This window comes from Solea solea, chromosome 12, assembly GCF_958295425.1.
Source record: "Solea solea chromosome 12, fSolSol10.1, whole genome shotgun sequence".
NCBI lineage: Eukaryota > Metazoa > Chordata > Actinopteri > Pleuronectiformes > Soleidae > Solea > Solea solea.
This window is the reverse complement of record NC_081145.1, coordinates 10,186,615-10,214,198: the sequence shown is the minus strand read 5'-3', so window position 1 is coordinate 10,214,198 and position 27,584 is coordinate 10,186,615. Positions and strand designations below refer to the sequence as shown.

Below are 27,584 nucleotides of genomic sequence, written 5' to 3'. Positions count from 1 at the left end.
CAAAAAAAAAAAAACACGTTTGCACACATCGGCAAAGAAAGTGCATCTCTAACTCTCAAAATGACTCTGAAATTAATCTACATTTCAGTCAAGTTTGTGCTTTGGCCTGGGCTCATGAATACAGTGGAGTGCAAACTCAGCACCTGATGGGACATGTTGCAGAAGTTACTAATGAAGACTGGGATCATGAAGCTTTCACTGAGCAACAGTCTCTGCAGCCTGTTTGCTTCAGGTCATGTGATCAATATCACTTTTCTCAGCACCTCATGATCCTCAGGTCTTACACATTTAGCCGCGTGACACATGGGAGAGAACAAACAGCAGAAATGAGGGTCAACATTTATGGTTTTCTCCAATTCAACAACACAAGGCATAGAAACATAGATACTCTCACTTACCGGCTGCACAATATTAGGAAAGCAAACCATCTGTGACAACATTGTTGAATACTGGGATGAAGATATGACCAAAAACTTAATGATACAAGGTAAATGTCTCTCTGCTTTATCTTCCATGTTAACCTAAATGCATTGTTTTTATTTTATCAACATGGATTTACAAAAAAGAAAAAAAAAGAAGAACATTTTACATAATGGGCCCCCACACAAAAATATCTTCTGGACAAACAAAATTGAACAAAAACATCCCTGACTACATGGATCAGTGGAATGCCTCGACAGTTTAAATCAATGTAAATATAAATCATTGAAATCCAACTGCAACGTCTCTCATTACAATTGTCTGACCAATTTGATTCTCATCTCTCGGCCCACCCAAGCAGCTGTGATCAATATATGGGACATAAAATTAAATAAATAAGATCTTGCCAAAAAAATCGACCAAAAGGACTAATCTACATTTCCTGCAGTTCCAGCAGCCGTTGCATGCTGATATTGTGATGATGGTACGTTTTCTTTATATTGTGCAGCCCTATAACACACACACACACACACACACACACACACACACACAGATAAATCATTTTAACTCTTTTTGAGACTCTTCATATAGGAAACTGTGCATACTGAAGAATGCAAAAGCTGACCAGCTCTGACAATATCTTTCATATTCAACCTTGATATAAGCTGCACAAACAGGACAGTAGGGCTGCAGGTGTCAGTCACGGGGTAGATCAATTTTCTCATGCAAACAAGATATTTCTCTCCTCTCTGGTAAAAGCAATAAACCGTCCATTCTTTATTAGACTTTGATCTCCCCAGTGTCGGTACCAGAATAGCAGTAAAAACAACTCCATCGCCACTGACCTCGCTGTTAATGTCAGCCCCTGCATCCAGCAACATCTGCACCATGGCCTCGTCTCCACGGACACAGGCGTACATCAGTGGTGTCATCCCCTACACAGAGAGACATAGGGAGTGATGGGAAAAAAAAAAAAGATTATTGTCAAAGTTCAAGATTCACTCCATTGTTTATGTAAACCATGAAATGTGGCTGCCTCAAGGAGGTTATGTTGGCTAGTTTGTTTGTGTGTGTGGGAGCAGCATGACTCAAAAATATAAGGACAGGTTTTGATGAAATTTTCCGAGGATGGAGGTTATGGGCGAGGATAGATGTTGATGTTCTGGACAGGGATACAGGATTTAAAAACAACAATGACCTTGTTTTTAATCTTGCAAGAACTTGATCCATTTTGACCCTTTGGGAAACTGATCAGCCTTGGTGGAGGTCTGTTCTTTTCTTAGAGCCTTTTTTCTCTCGTTCAGATTTTGCCACATTCTTTTGAGCATGCCTTTGTCCAAGGTGAGGCTAAAATTTTGTTCGGCTAGAGACTTGTCTCAATGACAGTTCCCCTCCTTGAGTGTCTTGCGAGCAAGACTCTGCTATTAACTTAAAGTTTTAAAGTATAACCATGAAATTAAATATTTTCTCTCGGCCATTTCTCTCGGCGTTAGTTGAGCCTGTCTGACATAAACATACTGTGCTGCTGCTGCCATTCGCCTGAAACTAAATGCTGACTTTCACTTGGAAACTCAGTTCAGTTATTCTTGCAGTGTTTCCCCTGATGATTTACTGTACAGGAAGGAGGTGGTAGTCAGGATAAAATGCAGACATTTTTAGCAGCAAAGCTGCAGGAGAAACAACACATCTGACTGTATTGTTATGACTCGTATTGTTGCCTACAAGCCTCACAAGTGGAGGAGCCACATTACCAAGCAAACAAAACTTAACCCACAGGTTTGTGTACAAGTGTGTGTGTGTGTGTTTGTATCTCTATTGATGTGTGTACATAAAAATGTGCCTGCATATGCATTATTTAGTGTGTTGACTGTGTCTCTAACCTGCTCACTCATGCTGTTGATGCCATCCGGCCCAAGGAGGTTGACGGCCTGTTTCACCAGGTCTGTGCGTCCGCAGCTGAGCATACGGAAGCCCAGGTCCTGCAGGAACTTTGCCTCGGTAGATGCGGCATCTAGTTTTCTCGAGGCACAGAAGCAGTCATCCGTTCTGAAGGGAAAGCACACAGTGCATGCTGACTCTTAGGACTATTTGCAATGCACCACATTTTCCCTAAACACCTGGCAAGCTTTATTTTTTTTACAACAGTGTGAGGCGGATAAGTGTGTTCCTTTGCTTATTTCACCGATTATGAGTTTGCATTATGTATTCCTGTGCGTGTTTCATATGTATAACTGTACTGACTCATGCACACACACACACACGCTCTGCAGCCTAAAGGTGGGGGAGCCTGCGTGCAGTCGTACCGGAGCTGGCGAGGCTCACAGTCCACTCCAGGCAGCAGGAGCCTGGCTGCCTGCCGAATATCATCGCTGTCCACAGAGAAGCTGCGTCTGTGCTCGGTGTGAACCACAGACACGCGCACCCACTCCATCAGAGGTGGCAGCATCACGAATGGCCTGTGGGGGGAGATAGAGGCACATGTTGACTACAGACGTACACACTCAACTGAAGTCGCACTAGTGATACTGGCACTCCTAATAATTGCTTGTGTTATTTTATAGATCTTGCTTATTGTGGCAGATGTTTGAGAACAGGACAAACCTAATCACCTAGGACCTAAGTACACATGATGTCAATGATCATGAGTAAGGATGAGTTACAGAACTCTGCTCCACTGATCCTGCATCAGCAATTTACTGCAGTCACGTGGAATCCATATGCATGATGATACATATGCATGATGTTCCAGTTTGACCTTCCTACGTGTAACATGTGGCTATAAATATATATTCACTAAGGCAGTACATAAAGTGTCATAAATACATTATGCAAAACATGCAGATCATTTCTATCCCTCATGGGAAAAAAAACAGTCCCAGACATTACATTACATAACACACAATTACATATTGTCAAAGATCTTATTACTTACAGTATGTCTTCATATATGCATGTAGGCTTGACATAAATGTTTAATTTATAAAAAGTAATACAGCTTTTCTAGTTTTCTATTTTAAAATTAAATCATCAGAGCGTAATCATTCACATTTTAGTATTGCTAACGATGTCTGAAAGGTTTCAGAGTCACATTTTTAGGAGGATTTGTTGACTATACTGCCCATAAAAATGTTTCTATTAACATAAATTCACTTTAAAATGAAAATAGCTTGGTTTTCATAGTTTTAGAGAAGTCTTTTGTTTGTACTTTAGGCAAGGGGCTTGCTGTACGGAGGCTGCTGTCTTGTGTCGCAGTGTTTCTACAGCAGCCCGAGTGTGCAATTGTGCTTTGGAGAAGAAGCTTGCTCCACAGACCAAAGACACACAACATCCTTTCTACTATTTGAAGGCCATTGTAGTTCTCTGACACACTTACAAACAGGAGAGGAGAGTCACTGGATACAGTCTAAAATCTCACTAATAGATGTGTTTTATATGAGGTGGAACATGCAAATCTCTATGCTGTGTGTTTACAATCAAACTGGATTTACTGTTCAGTATATGCGTCTTAATGCCTGAACTGTCTTTGACACAACCGTGTCGTACATCTGTCAATCACTTTTAATGTTGCTCATCAGTGCGAGTTGAGAGGAGGATCAAACCCCTTTTACTTTACTCACTTCAAAGGAGAACTGACTTACAGCCATGTGTTGTTACTGAATCTGCAGACTTCATTAAAGCGCGGCACACGACACCTAATCAAGAGGCACGAAACGTATAGTAGCGATACATTCCTTACATGCCCGACAGAAACACTCGTTCACATACACTTCAAAGTGTTTCTGTTGCCATGGGCACCTCTTTCAAAAACAGTGATGAAGTACAGATGAAGAGGTTTTGTCGCTGCTTTGGGGTTTTCCCTTAATTTGGTTCTGGAAATGTGCTTAAAATTAGTCAAACAAAAAAAAAACCACATAAATGTGATTTTCTTTACAAATGGTGCTTAGAAGTAAAGCAGACGTGAGCTGGACACATGGGACGCATGTTAGCTGATAACTTGCTCCACTGCAGGCGATAAAGCCTGGAGCCCCAGAGGACGACTGATCAGGCTCAGCTGTCAGGACTATTTCCCCACCTCTGCCGAAAGCTCAGTTCAATTTCTACTTTATTTATATAGCCCAACATCACAAACACAGTTGGCCTCGAAGGGCTTCACAGTCTGTACAGTAAGTGACACCTTCTATCCTTAGACCTTCACATCGACTGAGGCAAAACTCCACTAAATCGTACAGGGGAAAATGAAGCTGACAGTGCTTTTATATATATATATATACATACATATATATATATATATATATATATATATATATATATATATACACATACACTACAGTGGAATATCATGAGTGAAAAAAGGAAAAAACAAAGAAATGGAGTCAGCAGGAAAATGTGCTTTACTGTTTTGGTTAATATATGAAGTGTCCAAAAACTACAGAGCGAGAGAACAAGGGAATTAAAACCAAGGAAACACTGTCTAATCCTTATGTCATTAAGCCACAAGTCACCTACACAGTCCTACAGCCCAATAATGTCCCATGACGTCAGAGGCAGTAATTATCAATTCTGACTGAGCAGACGTCTGTGAACGCTCCTTCCTGCCCCTCCTCAGGTCACTAAGCGGGCGCACTCGAGAAGCCAACAACTAACAATTCACTAAAATACAACTTCTTTCCACAGGAAAACATCTGGAATCTATTAAGTTTAATTCAGAGGTGAAAAAGCTTGTCAGATGCAGGAGTGAAAAGAGTTTCCACGTTTTCTTATTGTGGTCTCATCATGGCCTTTTATTGTTGTCTTGGTGAACATTAAAATATCAATATTTTCATTGTCCCATAGCATAAGGTGCAGAGGTCTAATGGATACTATCATTTTAACTTGTTCTGCAATGATTATATATATTTTTTATCTTCACTGTATAAAAACATTCTTCACTGATGGGGGAAATAACACACTCACACCATATGTTGCTATTTTACAGAGCCATAAGGATCGTAAACAATGTAGGATATAGAGAACCCAACTTGCTATTTTTAAAGTTTATGGATGTGGTGAAATGTAGAACGGCACAAACACAACATACAGAAAATGTTCGTAGATAGAGAAAACGCAGCGTTTGCACTACAGTAAAACTGAGGTGAATAAAGAGAGTACAGTTTACAAAGACTTTGCTGAAAAGGTATATTGTTAAAGATATGCATTAAACATGTATAGACTTTGTATAGTTCATGTTGACATGGTGTCAAATTGTACACAAAAACAAAATGTCGTATTTGCATTGGGTTACATACAGCGGTAATGTATTTAGAATTGTTTACTTATCATTCCTACCTTTTTTTTTTTTTCTTGTCTCTTTTTGACCATCTTTCAATCACATCATTTCAAATTGCTACTTCCATTCAACTCCTTGGACTTGAATTTTGACTCAAAGGCTCCATCAATTTTTATACATGGTCTATGGTGTGTATACAGCAGCAGCGCAGGGTCGAGCCCTCAAGCATTTATACCATCAAACCCCTTTTTTAAGCAGTAGAATTCAAGTGTTTGTTAGACAATTCTGTACTTCTTTGTGTTTTCAGTCATACTCCAGCCTGTTTGCCGTCGTCTCGCTTTACTAGCACCGTGTTGCTGTTAACACAAAACAAATCACTTCCTGTGTGCAGATTGGGCAGCACGACACCTAAACACGGCTGTACTGAGAATCAGAAACGTGGAGCTGATAGGCTACACCAGCATTATGTGCACTCAGCTGGTGTGAACATAACAGGCATTTTTATATATTTAAAACGAGTATTGTTTTTGTCACCGTGTGTGTTTCTCACCTCTCTGTTTGTAAGGTGACCTTGGACGGCTCCACATTCGGGTTCTCCCACTCCATCTGAGGGCAGTGCATGAAATAACACAGAGTGTAGATGGCTTCAGGTGACCACTGAATCACACTGCTCTTCTGATGGATTGGTGTCCCATTGTTGTGATTCTTCACATACAGTGGTTGTAGGTGGTGCATGGCTCGGGACACCAAGTCACCTACGCACAGAAAAACAAAACACAGATGAATCATAGGCTTCGAAACACAGGATTATACAAAAGGAACACAAGCAGTGAGAGGCAAATGTGTGCGCAGAAAAAAAAAAAACAGGAATATCCTGAGCACATGGCCTTTAAAAGGAATCATCTTCATCGCTTCTTCTTTAGCTTACTCTGTCAGGGGAAATCGAGAGTTTCCATGAACCACAGTGAGGAAAAGACAGCGTTCATAGCAGTCCTTTATGTGCAGCTCACAGAGGGAACAGGGCAAGAGCACAACAAAATGAATGAATATTTACAGAAATCGTTGGCTACTCAAAACGATTTCCTCTGCATAATTGTCCATACTTTAAGGTCATCTAGTGGGGCTTGAATAATCAAGCTTGGGAGCACTCTGCTAAAGAAAATTTGAATTCACTCTGGATGGAAGTTAACGGACGTAAACAGTTGTTGGGAAAGTATGTTCAGCTACTTTCTTAAAAAAAAAACACTTCAAGGAAAAGTCCAATTAATCAAAGATCAAGAGAGTTTGATTTATTCCGCACCCAGTCTGATAGCAACGTCTTATTGAAAACATGACTGCGGCACTGTGGTTATTATTGAGTGTGCCTTCTTGTTCTATTACAGCACTGACTGGTTTCTGCTGCTTCTTCCTCCTTTCTGAACCCACTGCAATAGGACAAAATATAATGAAGTTCTGATGCGGAGGTCAGTCTAAAAACAGATCTAACCCGATGTTTCCAAATGTCTCGAGTCATTTTCGACAAAGTGAAAGGCAATAATTAATAGAGCATGATGGCACTTGTGTGGAATGTCTGTGGACACAAAAGAAAACGGGGACAAACACTCACTTACACGGACAATATAGGTTTTCTTTAGCATCAAAATGGGGCCTATGTGCTGCTCCGTTTAACACTGACAATGTGACAGACGATTGTGAAAAAGACGCCTGGCTGAGGGAAGAGCATTCATGCAACATTACTATCAATCTCTCAACTGTCCTTTGGGAACGGTGTTATGGTGCGGACAGAAAACATCATCTACTGATGCAATGAGCAGGAAAGAGTAGTGCAGAGAAATGGCCACCTCATGCAAACACTTTTTAGTTGTGTTTCCACAGCAAGAACTAGGAACTAAATAATGCTACTGGGTGTTTTTTCTGGCTTCAAAAAGAGGCCTTTTGCAATCTGTTTCTCCTCTAACACGTTTCACAGACACAGATAGACCCTGTAACTGTACCCTTGTACGGTAAGATGGGCTGCTATGATGAGTAACAGCCACTTCACACGTCTTACTTCAGCATATACTTGCGACGTTCCTACAGTATGTTGGTAAAGCAGGCAGGCAGCAGGGATGAGAGAGAAGATTATTGGTAAAACTCTAAGAGTGCAGCAACAGTGAAGCACCAGCAGCAGCTTAACATTTAAAGTGTGTCTACCTCCTTTAGCAGGTCTGAACTGAAATAACTGCTGAAAAAAACTCTCAACCTGCTATCAGCTGCAAGGATTAGCTTTGGCCTAGAGAGAAGACAGGACGAACAAAAGTTTAACCACATAAAATATCAATATCCTTTTCATTATAAGGTCCAAGCCTTAAATCAATATGCTCTCATCCTGGGTAATTCATTTGGTATGCTAATAAGAGAAGAGGAGGTGGAGGACACGCGGCAGATCCTGCTCTTCAGGTGTTTTTCATCGGCGTTTTCCTTTGAGCGGAGCAGGGGCAGTGCACAAATTGCCTGAGAAATGCAGAAACACACAAACATGCCACTTTCAAGGGCACAATGGCACTGCTTTGATTTGGATTTTATGAGAGGTGGCAGCTCTTGAGGTCAGTCAGTGATGATGCAGCCGCCACAGAACAACTAAAAGGGCTTATTTCTTCACAGGGTGTGGAGGCTGTTCAGTGTGCACGCTTTGCAAGTGGAGAAAATGCCTCTCATTTCCGACGAAGCAATTATACTCAAGCTTTTAAAGGAAAAAAAAAAAATACACTAACCGGATTTACTTTGGGTAATGACGAATGGGTCCTTGCAGCTCTTTGCAGCCACTGCCACCTCGACAGTTTCTGTGTTTCAGTTATTTGCTGCTAAGCAGTCTTGTCTACATTTAATGGTCGTCTGTGGCCATCCACACTCAGGATGCTAAGCTTTTCATCCTCCTGCTAATAGTTTTGTCCAATGTGAAAAGACTCGGTAAGAAAGAGACTAAACCTACAGAAACGTCAAATTCCATTCTATTTGTCTATTTGTATCAGCTGCTGCAAATAGATTTCATTTGAGTGAGTTACACAAACGTTACTGTAAGAAGGAAATCTTTGAAGCTGCATGTTGTCGGGTATGACTGGGTGATGATGATGCCACTCCAGCAGTCCTGATAATTGCAATTGATATTTACAAGTCATTTGAAATATGCTAATTTGACATTTTGGCAGAAGAGAAAATGAGAAAACACAAAGAGTTAAATCCGCGACAAAACCTCTAAAATCCAGTCTAAATGTCAGGGAACGATTTTCCCGACATACGAAGCAGATTTTCAGCCCAGACTGAAGACATAATATTTTTATTTCTGTCCAATCCTCCCAAACTTGTTAACACGTTTTGTTAAGAGACACCTTTGGGAAGAATAGATTAATAATTGATTTGGTGGTGAAGGATCAAATAACAAGGTCACTCTGACCTCAAAAACCACAGCCATCACTTTTGGCCATAAGTCATTATTTCATTATGTTATTATCGATTATGAATCGGTGGCAACTGGGCTTCTAAGTTTTTTTTTTAAACATTTCCCCTCTAATAAAAAGAGGCTTTGTCAGTTCTGATAAATATAGAAGATTCTAGAAGAGGCCTTGTGGATGAGCAATCAAGAAATCAATAATGGCAAAGAGGCTACAGACAACTTCTGTGTCCAGAAAGGTGTGTTCAGGTGGCAACAACATTAAAATCAGCAGTGTAGTTGCCTCCTAGTGGCTACTTTATGTATTTTATTTCCTGGTTGGCGTCAAGAGGAACCTGGGAGTTATTTTTTTCCCGCCGTCTCTGTGAGCATAAAGACATGATAGATACCAGATGAACATTGTTCCCTTCATTGTTTTGAATAATGAAGTGCAACACAGTTCATCTGTGATTTAAATCCACTCATCATTTCGTCTGTGAAAAATAAATGCATTCCAGCTGACGAGACAATAGCACAGACATTTGCTCTCACCATTTCACTGTGCCATCAGTTTTCATATAATAATGACAAGTTTGAAAATTGTCCATCTCAGCTTTAGCATCATTTTTGTCTCTTCATCTATTGTACGAGTCTGAGCAGATGTTAGTTTTTAACTACTGGCTGGTGGTAATTCTGATTCAGTTTTTTTATTCCTTCTAATATAATTTGTGACAGTCAATCACTGCTGGCTACTCTGCTTTCCTCGATCATTATTTTTTTTTAATTTCAGTTTGGGCTGTCACAGCTAATCCTATAGGTAAACAGAATTCTTCTCCACGACTGATAACAATAACATCCAACTAAGCTCTGCCATTTGCTGTGTCAACATGACAAAACGTGTCCTCGATTGGCCTCATCAATACAACATGGACAGCGAGCTGCAGCCAGTGTCCCTCAGTGCTGCTCTCAGCCGCTGTCTCGGTCTTGAGGATACACACAGTGAGATGAACTGACTCCCAATGACAAATGTTTACACTAGATCTAATATTTTTACAACCTTTTCTTGGCATTGTGATGCCATGACAACAGAAACAGTCCTTCAGAACTTTTTTTCTCCCTATTACTTGGCTTGAGGATACTGAGGGTGGGTGGAGATACTCGCTGCATATGCAAGTGAGTCTGTTTTTTTTCCGTCTGTCAGTGAAAGCTGCAGCTCTCAGATGTGTTTTCTGGAATGAGCTACGGAGTCGTGTGCATCCAAGAAACAAAACAATGCATCACTTCCAATGACCATCTTGATTTTGTGATTTAATCTGTTTATATAAAATGGGAGGGGTGATGTATTCACTGATTTGCCTGACTGCTTGCCAAAACAGATTTATTAAAGGTTTGTTTGTTGTTTTTCGGCCAAAACGGAGACAAAAGAAGAAAGTTCTTGTGGTGACTTTGGTTTGTTATTGCAATTTGTTTAAGCGAGGACAGAATGGTAAAACATAGTATATTTATAACGTACTTATTATTATTATTTTATAAAATTGACTCCTAAAGCCCAAGAAAATAACTTGGCACTGCACAAATGCATTTGGAAAACAATCTGATGCCCGTGAATAATGAGCACATCGTGAGCAGAACAGACATTTAATTAACATTTGGAGAGTTTGTCAAATTTACAGGCTAAAATCTGATTTTTAAATGAGTTCATTAGAGCTGCTGCCATTGACATTACAACTCCCACTTTATTTAAAAAGCTGCAGAGAGAGCAAGATTATGATACATGATATGCAAATGTGCCTTTCTGCATGGAGTTTGCATGTCCCTGTGTGTGCATAGGTTTTCTCCGGGTTCCTCCCACAATATGCAATATGGGGATTAGGTAAATTGGAAACTCTGAATTGGGTGGTTGTTTGTCTCTATATGTGTCCCTGTGATGGACTGGCGAATTGTCCAGGGTGTGACCCCGCCTTTCGCCCTATGTCAGCTAAGATTGGCACAGCTTCCCCCGCGACCTCATGTGGAGGATAAGCGGTAGAAGATGGATGGATGGATGGATGGATATGTCAATGTGAGCCACATGATGGGGCTACAGTTAAAGACAGCGGGTCACCAAAATTGCAATTCAACGGGGAAATGAATGCAAGTCATTTCACTTTAGCCCATAATAAGGCATTTAAATAAAAGCCACTGTGTTGATGGTGGCACTAAAGGAAAAGTCAGGGGGTCATAAAAGCTATCAGGACTGATTATCTGGGAACCATGAGTGTCATTGAATAAAGTTAGGCCAATTCATCCAGCAGATGTTATGGGTTTTTTTTTTTGTCAAATTACCAGCTGGTGGCTCAATGAGGAAACAATGGGTACAATCAAAGTGATGAAAATGTATTCTCTGGCCAGTTAAATAAAAAAATCATTCAATAAGTGTGTGATATTTTTATGTCAAGTTCCAAAGTGGTCCAAACTTCTCCAATTAGACATGATGACCAGTGTGGTTGATTGACAGCTGGTATCGTCCAATAGGAGCGTGGCTGCAGGTGACTGCTGTGAAATTCGAGTTGGAAAATGTAAATATTGCTAATTCAATGCATGCATCAACTGCAGGTGTGATATCTCTTGGAAGTGGCTGCTTTAGCCATTTTAAATATATAATTGATGTGACAGAAACAGTGGTGAAAATAGTTGGGTGCACAGGTTTGTCATCTTTAAAAAGTGGGTCCCTTTGTTTGGGAAACTCTGCTTTAAATCACCAAGAATAATTCCATCTCTTGAATCATACGGTTTCCGTACTGCTTTAAATGATTGCCAGTCTAAAAACAAAACTCTGTGTTTTAAACGAGGAGTTTTTTTTTGGGAGGGGGTGGAAATAGTCTTGCTAATAACTTGCAGCTCTTGAATATCTTCCCAAAATACCAGGTGTCATCAATTTCAGTTCAAATCCTCATCTCTCTAGGAATCAAAGCCTGAAACACTCACAGACTTTTAACATATGTTTCAAACGTAGAGTCCCTGACATTAGACGCTCTTTTCCACCGAAAAATATGTGGATAACTACATAGAAATGACAACATCAAACTCATGTGACATGTGAAAAGTTCAATTAAAAAACATCAGGCATTAATATGACGCTACAGTAGCCTCCACTCGCCTGTGAAGGCTTTTCTCCAGTTTCGTGAAAAATTAGCAGCTTTACTTATGAAACAGGGAAGTTAATTGCCTTGATTAAGTACACACTGGTGTGTAGTGTAGGTCCTGGAAGCTTCAAGAAAGAGAAACTCTTTGCAGTTTGAACACAGAGGGAATAAAATGACTCTCTTTATGTCTCAGGTTCACATTACTTTCACTTAAACCAAGCTAAGCTCAGAAAATTAATTATGTTCTGAGTAGAATAAAAGCCAGAATAATACTACATATAATAATAATGAAAACAAACCTTTCCTGCAAACTCAGTTTTAAAGTAATTATGGATGAGCTGATATCATTATCGTTATCGGTCCGATATTGGTTGAAAATTACTGGATCAGATAAAAATGTTAAATCTGATACAATCCAAAAATTCTTCACTGCAAAAATGTCAATAAAAAAAAATCAGCAAACTGTCATGTTGTAGGATTATTTCTTCATGTCTTCTTATGTGTTGTTGAGTCAAAGTTACGATTCATTTTATATTGCATATTTTTTTAGTAGCCATAATTGTGCAGAAGTCATAAAATAGACCGAATAGATTTTATTTCCTTTTTGACTACTTTTTTACATCAGACTGCCTATACAGTAGGTTGTGCTTCATATTTTCTTTTTTAAAAAGTCTAAAATAACTGTATCAGATTGATAGCTATTTCATCATCGTTTAGTCAATGCCTCTCAGTCTCAGTTCTCATTTCAACATTTCTTTTTTGATTACTCAACAAAACATTCAAAACATATCATTTCATGATATTCATATTTTCTAAACACTAAATTCGCAGCATATAGAGGGAGGGGTCAACAATGGTTCTTCACTTCTCCAACCAGACTTTACCCCTCAGGCCCAAACATAGACAAACACACACAGAGAGAGAGAGAGAGAGATGACTCACTGAGCTCAGAGATGCTGCCCACTCTTGTTGCCAGTAAGCACTGTTCAGTGGAGCGCAGCTCAGACTGAGCCTCCCCGCTCTTCCCCGGTCGCTGCTGCTGCTGCTGCAGCTGGTGATGATCCCTGTGAAGAGTCAGACCCTCAGGTAGACTCAGCACACCTGTGAAGAAGAGACAAAAGAGTCAGACTGATGGTCTTCATTTATGCATTTAGGTCAAATAACAAGTGACGATTTCTCCTGGAGAGCTAAAGAGGCAGCAGCCCCTTTCTAATTCCATCTCTCCATCATCTACCACTTTATCCTCCACCAGAGAGTCGCAGGGGCTGCTTTGCCAATCTCAGCCGACATAGGGAAATAGGCGGGGTACACCCTGGACAGTTCGCCAGTCCATCCACATAGAGACAAACAACTCACACCTATGGTCAATTTAGAGTATCCAATTGACCTAATCCCCATATTGCACCCTTACATGACCTCTTTCTGCATCTAGTGGTTTATTTCCAAGACTTCTATGTACAGTAGCTCATTCCTCTTTTCAGTCACTCTGGATAAAAGTGTCTGTTAAATGCTTAAACGTAAAGGTGTGTTTATAGGTCACATCTTCAGGCTTTAAACTGTTTTTTCATCTTAAGCGTTGTTGAGTTGAAATTATGACTCATTTTATATCACATTTAAAAAAAGAAGTAGCAATAATTGTGCAAAAGTCACAAAATAGAACATCTTTTTGTTCATAAAAAACGAGACAAGCGAACTTTGAGGTTTTTCACAGATTCAATGAAACGGGTGAAGTACGGACCCAAATGCAGCACAATACAGCCCAGGCCAGTTGGTAACAGTCTTTATTTAAACCACAGCAGAGGACATGGCAAACAGACAGGAGATGAGGAATCAGCAGGGGTGTGAAGGAAACTCGTTGACAGAGAGGCAGAGATGCACGTAGTTTCTCTGAGGGGGAACAGCAAGCAGGTATAGGTAGGTAGATGCGGAGAGTTGAACCCAACGGAAAGCTCACCAGACAGACAGTCCAGGGAACAGGCAGACATGCTGAGGCACAAACGTGGACAGGGACAGAAGGCTGAGGTGAGAGCCAGGGTTCAGTCAGTCTGGATATAAATGCTGGAGAGTCTTGCATAAGGGCTAAGAACAATCTGGTGAGTGAGTGAGGAGCTGGAGTACGTAGGGAGGGCTGATTTGCAGGAGATGAGGAGCAGCTGTGATCACAGGTGAGAAGTGTTGGTTTAATGAGGAGGTGTGTCTTGTCAGGTAGAGTGGGGCGGAGTCAGATGAGTGGAAAACTGCTGAATGAAATGTGACATTCAATCCAATTTAAAAACATTTGAGTGCTTTTTTGCTCAGGTGTGTTTATATAGTTGGTGATCAGATTGCCTATAGGTTGTGCTGGGAAAAAAGGGATATAAGACTATAATTCAATCTATATTGCACATTCGTAAAGACTCTGTATATAAGTTTTAACATAGTAATGGAAAAAAGCAGTTAAACGTTATCTGAATATGGCTATTAATTATGGCTTTTAGCTGAGCCTGACTGAAATAATGAAATGTGATATTTCAAATGCAACGTCATGATTTTCATCTGGATGTTAGTTACTGATGAGGCAGTTTCGTATTCCTCTGCAGGTTTGAGGTGCATCCTTGTGTCGTTGCAGTGTGTAAAACTTAAACTGAACATGGCGATTCTCTTCTTAAGCCCCTTATAAAGGTAGCATTGGTTTTAATGGTTCCTCTCAGCTAATTTAATGCACGTCCTGCCGGCTTACAGCAAAGGTGACATTCTCCATTTGGGTGATTCATTTGAATTTTCCCTAATAAGATCAAAGGAAGTCAAAGTCTCGATGAAAGTAAGAGCTTTAGGGTTAGGGTTTAATAAAAATGTACTTTTTTATCGATAGAAGATGAAATGTGTTTAACACAGTGAAATTGATCCAATGACTGGCTGGTCCCTCAGGCACGGAATTGTGCCAGGACTGAATTATGAAAGATTCAGTATCAGTGCAGCAAAGTCTTCTGCAGTATGATCTAAAGATTTGAGGCATTTACTTACTAACTGTTCACTATTGACCGGCAACTGTTAAATGACAACATTTGCTGTTTCGTATGATTGTGTTTCTTTCTGTTTTGACTTGGTTTTGCTTGATGATTTTGTTCAAAATCACTGTATTGAGTATCTCCTTAATATTAAATATCAACTGTAGCACTTCGAGTTAACCCTTCTGTTACCATGCTGTCATCACTGACAGGATTTGGCATGCATTCTTCTCATTACCATAACTCCTACACCGTTTGTGATATCTAGGACATTCAAAAGATACCGGAAAGCAGATAAATAGAGCTGTGTGCCCTTATATGGTCTGTCTAAAACATGCAGGGCAGTGAGTCCCCATGTACTCCAAAAACAGGCAGATACACTATATACTGGTTATGTAAAATAGTTGTTTATGTCGTTTTAGAGTTTCTTTTCTATTTTGTTATAAACTTGAAATATCCAAATCTGTTGTTTATCGTTTATTCCTACACACAATAATGCTAGATATTGAAAGTTATCTTGGAAAAAATGGGGCAGAAGCACTCACTTGTTGAACTTCTTTTTTTGACAATTCTACAAATCATAATTTTAAACTCCCCACATAATCATCTTCATAGAGTTTCTAACAAAAGGGAATATGACATGCCTGACATGTTATGTGAAATTAAAGCATCAGAATCACTCTTTACATTCACATGCTTGGGATTATACTCTGCAAGTGTTTGTGTTATTTATTCATTACATTAAATGAAGGTATGCCATCAGAAAATAGGTTTATTTATAAAAAAAGAAGAAGACCACAGTAAATTTAGCATTTAACAGCTGCAGCAACATCTCCTTTGTCTATTCTGACACAAGCCTGAAACAAAGTGTAAACTGCTACAGCCAAAACTCCAGACAAGTCAACTTAATTGTTTATGAAGAGAAACAAAAGCTAATCTGTAAGTATTACTCTGAAACACCTCCTTTATTGCCTTGTTGCTCTTTGGTGAGCTGTTGTGCAACCTCCATTAAGGAGTTTCAAGCAGCAGGAGGGCTACACTGACACTTTTCATGCTCCCACTTTCTTCTCGTACAATTATAACAAAAATATAGCCTGCTCAGCCTGTGAATACAGGAGTAATGACCCGACTCTTTTGATGTGCAGTCTAACGCCCTACAGGTGTGATTTGGCAAAGTACTGCATGACAGATTTTTTTTTCTTCTTTTTTTTTAAAGAACTGGGTTTATTTTTATAAGTGTCTTGTACTTTCTGTACCGTCCATATATTGAATTCATTTACTGTTTGACATGATTTGACAAGATGGCGGTAGACACTGTCACAAAATGGAACACTAGAGTCCATAAGTGGAGAACAAGCTCAGTTCTCGTCTCATTCTACATGATTTCTGACTTTATTATATGCTGTGACTTCATTACATGCCCGGTACCTTGTTCTTTCTCTCCCTAGTTTGTCTTTCCTTCCTGTCCTCTCTCTTTCTCTATGTCCTCATCTTGCAGGCTGCAGGATCCAGATCCTGTTTCAAGGATTATTATTATCATTCATATCATATCATCACCATTATTATTATTATGTTAGTTTATCAGTGTCATTTCTCTCTGCTGCTGCTTGTAGAAATGACGTTGTAGTACTATAAACATGTCATTACTGATTCAGAACTGTCCTGTCTAAACTTATAACTTCACACAATTGTTGTATTTCTGCTCCTGGTCTCTCTCCTCTGTCTCTACCTCACTCCTCTCTTGTCCTTTCTCTCCCCCCTTTTCTCTCCCCTTGCTCTCCTCTGTCCCCATTGTTCCTTTCACCCCAACCGGACAAGGCAGAGGTTCTAATTTGTGGCCACCAAATAGGTATAATAAAAAAGGGGTGCAAGAGGGCTGAAGCTGCAAGATGAACAGAGAGTGATTGTATGTTATGTCTAGTTAAGATATTCTAAAATGCCTGCTATTTCAAGCATCACTTTTACCAAAGTATTATACAAATGAATTACATGGCCATGAATTAGCATTTCGTGCCCACACATTGGTATTTCACAAAAAAAATCCACAAAAAATGTGGACAAGACCATGAGAAATGTTCACATGTGGAGTGTGGAAAAGAACTCTTACTGTTGTTACACTTAAGTTTACAACTGCCCAGCTCCTAAACATTGGTTCTGAGGAATAACCAGCTGACAGTGAAGTGCTAGAAGCTCTCAGCGATGACAGAGGCAAGGTGACTCACTGGCTCTCTGTGTCCTAATGCAAGGCACTGTCTACCCTCAGGGAGGAAATGATGGAGCTCTTACATGGCAGCAAGCTAGTGACCATAGCTGCTCTCTCTCTCTCTCCCTCTCGCTCTCTCTCTCTCTCTCGTGGAAAATGTAACACCAGCTCTTAAAAACAGTTTGTTGATATGCTCATACTCATAATGATATAATGAGCTGGTTCTTGTTCTCAGATATGCGATGGTGTGACATGATATTGGGCACCTGCCTTTCTTTGAGTGGACCAGTCCTGTTTGCCATATGGCAGCTATTCAGTGTCAGAGTGGAGAGAAAGGAGGAGGAGGAGGAGGAGGAAGAGGAGGAGAGGAGGCTCCAGGCGAGACAGTGTCACTGGAGAAGAAGTAATGAGTACAGGAGCTGCCATTAAGATGCCACTGAATGCACCTTAGTCATATTCTGTGATGGCCAGCTGCACGGAACGGATCCACTACATGGTCAACTAGAATAATTGTAATAAACATTAAAAAGTACATGAATTCTAAGGTTATAACCAAAACCATGTTATCTTTAGCTACCAAATTCTTTATCTATTAGTCTGCATGAACATTTGTGCAAAGACTGATGGCCAAACATTAAAGTAAACTGTTTATTTGTGCTAAGCTATGCTAACTCCTGTCAGTACCCTCACACTTCAATGCAAACTCTCAAATATAGACATTGAAGACATTGTGCACTGTTCAATAAGTTTCTTTCATGAAAGAAAAGGAATATTTTTCAGCACTGATAATATTTTTTTTTTGTTTGAAGTGAGCACACAGATTGACACTAATGCTGCCTATGAATAAGCAAACATTGCATTTTCTACTCATGTTTACTCATGGTCCTCTGTGTCTGTCTGTCAGAAGGCAGACTGTTGCCTAGATTCGCTCTTCCTCGTCTCGGGGGTTGACTGGAGCAGTGGGGCAGGAATGCTGACCTCGATGTGGCTCCTACCCTGCACTTAAATCTATTTCGGAGGGACACAGAGAGTAATACACTTCCCTAAACATGCCACCGCTCTGCAGGAACACGTTGTCGTTGCATTTCACTGGCAGATAAGATGGCGATGAAGACGAGAAGGCTGGATGAAACTACTCAAGCAAGGCCTGGGTGAATGAGATGTGATTGTAATGTAATATAACACGTTTCAAATTATTTTTACAGATGACTGTAAATTCATGTCACGTCGCATGCGCCAGTTGGCTGAAATGGCAGAAAAAAAATGCAGATATGTGGTTCTTTAATCAGAAATAGAAGCAGAATGTGCATGGCTGTCATCTGTGCTTCTGTGTGAAACAATGTCAGCAATACTTTCCCCAAACCTAACCAAGTAGTTATTTTGCCAAAATATAACAAGGTACCTCTTCCAGGAAACAATATGCTAAATAGGTTTTCTGTCAGACTTCAGAGGAGTGTCTTACCAAGCTACTTTAGTAGGTTAGTGAGCTAAGATGAGTATAAAGTCAGAGTTTTCAGTGTCAGTTTCCTGGTATCATATGCTATGTAGGCCTGTAGTCCTCACATTAATAAAGACATAAATCTTAAATGAAATAAATGACATAACCTGTGGATTTGCACCATCAGCATTTTCATTCAGCAAGTTCTGTTGAGCCAGATCACTGTGAAAATCTTGACTGCTTTGAATTTGATCCATAGTAAACCCCTCTGAATTAGACCAGAGTAACCAGTTCTAGGGCCACATGGAGGTAGAGTGGCTAGAATTGTTGCCTCACAGCTAAAAGGTTTGCATGTGCGTTCTCTCTGGGTACTCCTACTTCCTCCCACAGTCCAAAAAATGCAGTTTGGTGATTAGGTCATGGTCCTGTGATGGACTGGTGACCTGTCCAGGTTTTATCCTGCCTTTTCGCCCTATGTCAGCTGGGATTGACTGCAGCACATGTGGAGGACAAAGCCTGTAGACACTGTGTGAGTTCAGGCCTGAACATACTCCACAAGAACAGTTGTTCTCTCCCAGCGCCACAACAATGACGTCATTATTTTCTTGCAGCCCTCGTTTGGGAGTTCTTGCAGCTTGTTCTTGACACATCGTCTGGGCTGAATTGTTTTTCTTGTGTGGTGTCCGACAACTATTATGTGATTGGCCAGAAATGTGAAGATAGCGTGGTTAATGTTGACATTCATTACAAGGACTTCCCAGGAGTTCTGCACTTGAGTTCCTTGTGAAGTATGAAATGCCCAGGCCAGAACCAACATTGTTCTTGTTCTTGTCACCTCAAGAAAAAGAACACATTTCTCTGTTTTTGTGATATATGAACAGGCCTAGTTAGTTCTTAGCAGTGGTATGTGAGCTAAACCTCAGCCCCACCTATCACGTATGTTTTGATGAAAGTAACGCAAAAGTAACATAACACGTGACATTAAATGTTCTTCTCTGTTCTCCTCTGCCACGCCATTATGGCTCCAGAGGGTTAATCATGTTGTTACTGTACACAGATCACAGTCATGCTCCCCCATGGCTCCAACTGTGTTCTGCCAGGCCAGATGGCGACCATATGTACTGTATACTGACGAGTGATCATAGAGGGAGACATGGTGAGGTGGAAAGTGGGAAACATATATTATCATGCCTTTCTATCTTTAAATGGCTGCTTTATGCAATCTCCACAGTGTTACGATATGGAAACAAGAGGCATTACGATAAAACTGAGCAGGCAGACAGTAAGTCTCGGTTCTGTTTCAGGTTTGGGACTGTGAAAGAGGTACAGTCTTGGTTTGGGTCCTATGGTGACCACGGTAAGGTCTGAGGTAGCCACAAGTCTTTAATGGGTGAGTCCTGATCCAGCCACAGAGCTACAAAGGTATAGACTGTACAACAAGTGTGTGAGAAAATGCATGTACACGTGCAAAATGCCTGTTTAAATTAGGATACAAGCAGAGGAGGGAGGCACATGAAGACTGTACCACAAATACATGAACATGCCAGAGTGCATCCTTAATTATTGGGAGTGTGACCAGACCTTCAGCTCTGTACACGAGAGAAGATGAGATTTTTACACATTTTTTTAATGAAAACTCCAGTGACAAATTATACGACTCGAAAAAATAGTCTTTAATTAAGTTAAAAGCAGTGAGTAAAAAGCGGTGAGGTTCACGGCTGGTGATGCACTGACAGATTTACTAATATATGAACCCAAAAAAGAAGCTTATTTACAATTCATTTGGCTACTGGCTACCGTGTCACTGTCACAAAGCATTCGCGCCAACATTTTGCAAATAAATGCATCAATGACAGTGATGGATGTTTGAATTTGATAGTATTTTTTGGATATTGACAATGGACAAACTGTTTAAAAGAAATCATGTTACAACCATAAATGTGTTTTTTGAAAATGACGTTTTCCATTAACACAATGAGGGGACGCTAATTTCAATATTATCATACAGGTCAGTCATAAATACAATGATACTTAACACATCTTTCCACATGTATTGTTTTGTCTTTCAGCAAGTTCACCTTTTTAAATTGAAAAAAATCAATAAATAAAGTAATATAAATCTAGTGTGGGCAGAACTTCATGGCATAGAGGTGGTTCACATTTTCATTTTCTATTGTTTAAATGTTTCATTTTCACATAGAGCTTCAATTCTCAACGTGATCATTCTGCTTTATGTAACAAGATCTGATGCACAGCATAGGAATGCAATGCCGAGACAGGTCAGAGACTGTGGCCAGTTTGAATCCCTCCAGACAGCCTGAACTAAAAATACAGATATGAATAAATCCAGTAAAAAACACACACATGCTTTACAGCCCATGCTATGCAAGTCCTCAAGACACAATAGACGACACACACACACATGCAAGTACGAGTGACCAGTGACAACTACAATTATGCAGTCCTCTCCAATCAGAGGGAAAACAGCCTCCCTGCAGGCTGTGTGTTATTCAAAGGTACCAACTCCCTCGCAATTATTTCTCTCTTTTCCTCTCATTTCTTCTGTTTGTGGTAATACTGAATATCTGTGTAATATCCATGAGTTGCATGCTTCCAGCAGAATGCTTCACAGACAATACAAAGCAATCGAAAATAAGGGAAAACATCTGAAGTCACTGAGCCGTAATCTCTCTGCTCACCCTGCTCTGCCTCTGTTTGAGCCTTTGAGAGTGTCTTCATATTTTCTTCCTGACAATCATCTCACATAATCTGATACGGGAAGGAAAGCAAAATGAAAAAGAGGGTCGGTGTCGTCTGTGGCAGTTTTAGGAAAAAATCAATCGCTGCGAGTTACGACTCGGAAAAATATGAAAAGCCTCTTTGAACGTTCGTCAAACACGGGGAATCCTACTAAAAGCAGCGACGGTCTGAAGTAATTGCTCATTTAGCACCGAGGGCAGTGGAGTAATTAAAACATACGACATAACGAAATAAAACGAGATTTGCTGCAAGGGGAAATTTTTATGGGTGATATCACAGTGAGCAGCTTGTAAACACTGGCTTTTAAGTGAAGATGCCCTCGGATATGGAAACTCAGAACCATAAATATGATGAAGTGTCCAAAGTTAATAGGATTAAATCCTTATGGTCATTCTGCCATAGTGAATCTGTGTCTACATCACAGAGAGAGAGAGAGAGAGAGAGAGAGAGAGAGAGAGAGAGAGAGAGAGAGAGAGAGAGAGAGAGAGGTATTTCCCAGCCGGAAGTGTGTGCTGTGAATCTGAATTGCTGCACAAAAATAAACCAAACCACAACTGTTGTGCCGTATTGAAAGCCTCAAATTTTTACAGAACTATATGACAGAATATTTCACCACTGTCATGTAACCCTGAAATTTCTGCTGCTACTATTTCTGCCCCTGCTCTTTACATTTACACTGTAAATGACCACATTGCACTTCAGCAAACGTCACCATGAAGACATTTCGCTTAGCGTGAAAGAAATAACGATTTAAACTTTGAGTCAAAAGATTTCAGAGAGTCATGGATATTAGGAGCAATCATGGAAAAAATGACACCAGGGTTTTTAAAGCACAGCTGGTTCAGTGGAGCATGTTTCAGGTGGATGTGTAAAGTGTCTTTAAAGTGTTTCTATAATAACACTGTTACTGGACAATTTTTGTATTTCATTTATTCTAGGAATCCCATCAAAAGACCAAAACCATGACGGAACAATCCTTATAACGTATCGCCCGTGTCGCAGAGCTCAACTCGATGAGGGGTGGATAAAAAAAACTTCCTCTTTGTAGATATATCAAATACATATTAAAAGCATTTTAATCATAATTATTTTTATTGTCTGTTACTTCCACCCATTTCTGAATGTGTGATGAATAAGACTGATTAAATATTCTGGTTTTTAATGCCTCCATTGTTCGCCGTAAATGATTGATATGTTACACATACTTTGACACACAAATGCTACTGCACAGCGTCATATCCAGTATCAGCACCTGACTGCTGGCCACAGAACACATCTCTGCTTCCTCCTCGCACCTCCCAGGAGTCCTGTGTCTGCAAACTGACTGAAATAATCTGATAACTACCGTCGTCCTGGCACAGAGGCCAGACCCCCTGCCGGATTGTGCGTCACTACCAAAACGTGTCGAGCTCGTGCTCCACTCTCTCTCTCTTTGTCTTGTTGTATTCACATGGGCAGAAGACTCCGTTATTAGACACCTGCATGACAACCTCATGCACCTTGTCAACCTGTAGTATATGAATAACACCAGTTTCATAGAGGGTGTAACAGAAAGTGGACTTGACTATCAACTGGTTGCCTATCTTAATAGTGTTATAGGCCATTTTATATAGTTTATATAGTTATAGTTTAACCATTTTAATCATCACAGGCCTTTTAAACCCAACATAATTGACAATAACTGCTCACAATTACCTTTTCCCAAGTGTGTCAGGGAACTAAGGTGTCCCATGAATACCATCCACTAGCTTCCTCTTCAAAACACAACTGGTTTGTTCGTTCGGGCTGCAATAGAAACATTACGGCACAACATGGCGACCTCTGTAAAGCAAAGCCCTTGCCTTAAGCACATGTCAAAAGCTTAAATTAAGGATACAGAAACCAAACTACTTCATTCTTAATCCTGGGTGCCCAATCAGTCGATCGCAAGACTAATTCTCAGTCGATTGCGAGATGTAGCCTTGACAGTGGTAAGTTAAACTCTTCGGTCATATTTTTCTCTTGGCTGTGCTGCGCCAACGCCACGTCCCCATCTCCGTTGTGACTGTCAGGTAGAGTTTAGAATCTCTGCCTGAGCCCAAACCTCATCTGTGTGCCTAAGGTCTGGACTGACAGTCCTAAAAAGTCACCGCTGCGCTGTCAGAACAGCAAATCACCTGCGCGTACTCTCTCTCGTCTCCTCACAGCGACTTGCTGCTCAGCTGAGATGTGTTCTCTGATGCTTGTAAAATCCACTCTCGTCTCTGATATTGGTGGGGACACCGTCCACACACAAACCTATAGGCTATTTATAACGGCCCAGTAATTAAAAAAATGTCGGGTTTAAATCAGGCTGGGGCTCATAATTACAGTTAATGGGTCGGCAGTTTGTGCATGGGCACACGGGCTGGGGTTTTTCTGGGGCCCCTTCTAAACTGATGACCACCTTGTGGCCGGCCTCAGACTTGCAACCAGCTCCTATTGCCCTGACTACATAAAAAACTAGCTTCCTCTTCCCAGTGCAAGAAAAATGCATAAAATACCATGTTTTCGCAATTCACAAAATGTGTGTCAGTTTCTTGTGTACATTGTAATTACGTCATTGAAAGGCTGTCGGCAAGCGACGAGCGCTGTACACTAGTAAATCTCGACAGACAAACCTTTAAAGGTTTAAAAAAGGTTGGGCACGACTGTTATAAATAAATGATATATACTTGTACAGACATACTTATTGGTAGTTTATGCATCTTCTGCCAATAAAGCCCCTTAAATGTTGTGCACTCAACCATAGGACTTTAAGACACACTTTTTTCACCCATTATTAACATCAAAGAGTAGCTTCAGCAATTTCCTTTCTAACAATTCATTATTCCTCTCCTACAATGGGAGACCACAGATTTTGGAGGCACAGACCTCCTCACTGTTCCCTAATTGTTTATCTCACCTTGCCTAATCTATCATTCTGACTTTGCTAAGTATCTGCGTGCAGCATGGACACTGAGGGCCTTACTTGACAGAGAGTGATGAGGCTTGGGGCTCATGCTTTTCCCCTTCCCTCAACCCCCTCGCCCGAGGAATGACCCTCTCCGATCCTCCAATTTCCCTGTCACTTAGATAATGCAAGAACATTCGTATCGGATATGTGATCATTCAATTTTGAAGAATGTTCGCAGCTCCGGGGACCTCAGACATATTGCTTATTATGGAGAAAGTGGGAAGTCTGACAAAGAAAAACTCAATGTCTTCATTGTTCAGTCTTTTGAGGGAACAATTGCACTGTAATGGAGCAATTACTGTATCACTCATTTAGTCAAAAATAAGAAAAGAATGTATCCTCTTACAATTGACAGAACTTGCTGCTACCTCATGCATCATAAACAGAAATAGGAATGAGCCAAACGAATCGACTGTGACAGACAAGCTTTCCAACAAGGTCACATTGCCCTCGCAGGATTGTTATTGCAGGTTAAAACTGTCACAGCCCACACCAACAGTACATCCTTTAACAGAACACACAAAGCCAGCCAAAGTAAACACTGAAGGGATCGTGTTTTGGACGTCTGCCTTGCACTGACTGACTGCAGTCAGCTGCAGGTATACTGTAGGCTGGCTCTGCCTCCACCTCCCTCCCGCACATTTTCCCAGCATCTACCACACGCACACTGCCTCTGCTGTGAGAAACACGGAGGCTGGAGGAGGCTGCCTGGCAGGGAGCAGCCACTTCAAATCCAAACACACAGGCACGGTGCGTGGAACGTGCACGCCACGCTCACACACACACACACACACATATTCCTCCGCACAAACCAGATGGACACATCTGTGGTATGTGCACATGCAAATGTACACACACACACACACATTTTCACTCAGTTCCTGCTTCACTCTGCTGAGTTGCAAGACTCAAACAGTGCATGCCAGGAGTATAAATGCAAAAAGGGAGCCATTGTTGAAATGTACAGTGTTCAACTCTCTGCTCTGCCTGAGGTGGGGTTCACTTGGAAGTTTAAGTCAGCAAAACATGGAGGGTGAAGTTTCTCAGAGACACAAATTGTTCTCAAATGAAACTTTGTTTCTATTTTATTTCTGTCTCTGTATAGTATTTATAGTTTGTTCTGTTTAAAAAAAAAAATCTCTTGATTAATGACTCTGAACAACTTGCACGCACATGAAAAATCTGGATAGAATTACACTTATTTCATTATTTTTCATACACTTCTTCTCATGTGGGTATACCTGGTATGACGTTCTTTTAACCCAGGTGAAGTGGCTATGAAAGCGGATTAACACTGTTCCCATTGCCAGTGGTCGATTTGCCCTTTGGTGATTTATTTTCTCACCCCTGTGTCACTGCTGCCTCTCTTTAAATCTAATGTTTAGATGATCTGATTGATGAAATGAGTGGCATTGTGCACTGCTCCAAGTTTTTAACGGTAAGGATTGCAACACAAATGAATGCTAATGGCTTGGAATGGCAAAAATAGAGCAAATGAAGAAAGACTGAATGCCTGCATGCATTGCAGAGTCATTTCACCTGGACGTAAATGTGGATTTAATGCTTTCCCACTGGTGAAAAACCTGTATAAACCTGGGACTAAAAGGATGTTTTCCACTAACAGCTCATCCATTCCTCTTCTCCATCAAAATACATCTTTGTTGCATCCCATCATTTCCTGTTCTATCAAGGGGATGTGCAGTCCGTCATCATTAACTGGTCACTCATGTTCAACTCATTAGTGATAATTAACGGCGGCCTAAAGGCTCACAGGGCTGCGTGGAGTCCAAACCTCATCCTGTCCGTCCCTGACCAGCACAGCTGACGCAGACACAAGTTGTTTTCCTGCTCAGTTGGCTGTTCCTCTTCATCTGTTCAGCTTAATGCCTTTGGCCAAATACCCAAAGCTGGAATCGGGCCAACGCCAGAGAACAAACATTGAAGAAGTGAAGTCCATCTTCAGTAAATAAGATTATTTCCTCATGGAGAACGACAGACTGACACTGAGGAGAGGAGAGGTTTTTGAGAGGAAGCTGCACATGTGATGTGACATTCTTTCAAGCTGACCACCAACTTTCAGATCTGAAGAAGCCTCTGAGTGACAGATGAAACATCTCACTCACTATCATTTACTCCTCTCAGTACTTGTGAGTACGTGTGAGTGGAGGATAAACACATGATCCTTAAATGGGTTTAGTGTTACCTTGTTTTCCCTAATGTTCTGCTTGCCTCATTTCCCCACTTCAGACCAATTTGAGTACTCCCGATGCCACTGGCATTACTGCATGACTGGTTGACTGCCATTGCATAGAAAATCTTTTTTAGAAACAAATTGTTAATTGCACTGAATGGCGTGAGAGTCCGTGGATTTATAAGCCTCTGCCAGGCTTTAAAGTCCTGTGTCTAGTTCAGCAGGGTGAGAGCAGAAATACCCACAGGCCTGTCTAAGTTTATTACCATGTTGTCAACGGATTTGTGGTAAAAAAAAAAAGTCTCCACACTGGTATTAATAGTGTTGTGACTTTTTACCCAGGCTGCCCTGCATTCTCTATTTATGTCTTGCAGCTTCGCTTGCAGGAAATGAGGTCGGTTATTGATTTTCTCTGTTTGCGTTACTTAGTGCCTTCAAGCCATCAAGAGCAGTCTCCTCTGTTTTTCATAAACACTCATATCCATTATATAATGCTTTAAATTTGCTTCCATGGGCACTCGAGCCAAGGTCGCGATAGAGAGCGTGTGAGTGTTGAAGGAGAACAAGTGCTTCTGTCTCCAAAAGATTTCCAAATCAGTCAGCTAGCTGCTCAAGTCAGGTTAAGGTTCAAAGTTAAATCTCACTTGTGGTTTTCACTTGTTTTCTTTTAATTTTCTACAAGAATGCCCTCTTTATGGACCAGGAGTGACCCTTATGTGTATACTGGTATTAGCGCATGTTTGTACACAGTGACATTAAAGCGTGCCAGGGCGATTTAGTGCCTCAGAGCATGTGAGCAGCGCCTATACTG

The 27,584-nt window shown here is 40.7% G+C and overlaps 1 protein-coding gene across 3 annotated transcripts in view; it reads right to left on the bottom strand.

Annotated features, from left to right (window-relative positions):
• Positions 1–27,584, bottom strand: part of btbd11b (BTB (POZ) domain containing 11b) — a 67,124-nt gene that overhangs the window by 8,379 nt on the left and 31,161 nt on the right. For all 3 annotated transcript variants that reach the window (XM_058646475.1, XM_058646474.1, XM_058646473.1), the window contains exons 2-6: positions 13,163–13,321; positions 6,237–6,441; positions 2,724–2,876; positions 2,301–2,466; positions 1,266–1,355 (exon numbers count right to left, since the gene is read on the bottom strand). In XM_058646475.1, coding sequence (XP_058502458.1) covers positions 1,266–1,355; positions 2,301–2,466; positions 2,724–2,876; positions 6,237–6,421 — 594 coding nt within the window. In that variant the 5' untranslated portion in view covers positions 6,422–6,441; positions 13,163–13,321. The remainder of the gene's footprint in view (positions 1–1,265; positions 1,356–2,300; positions 2,467–2,723; positions 2,877–6,236; positions 6,442–13,162; positions 13,322–27,584) is intronic.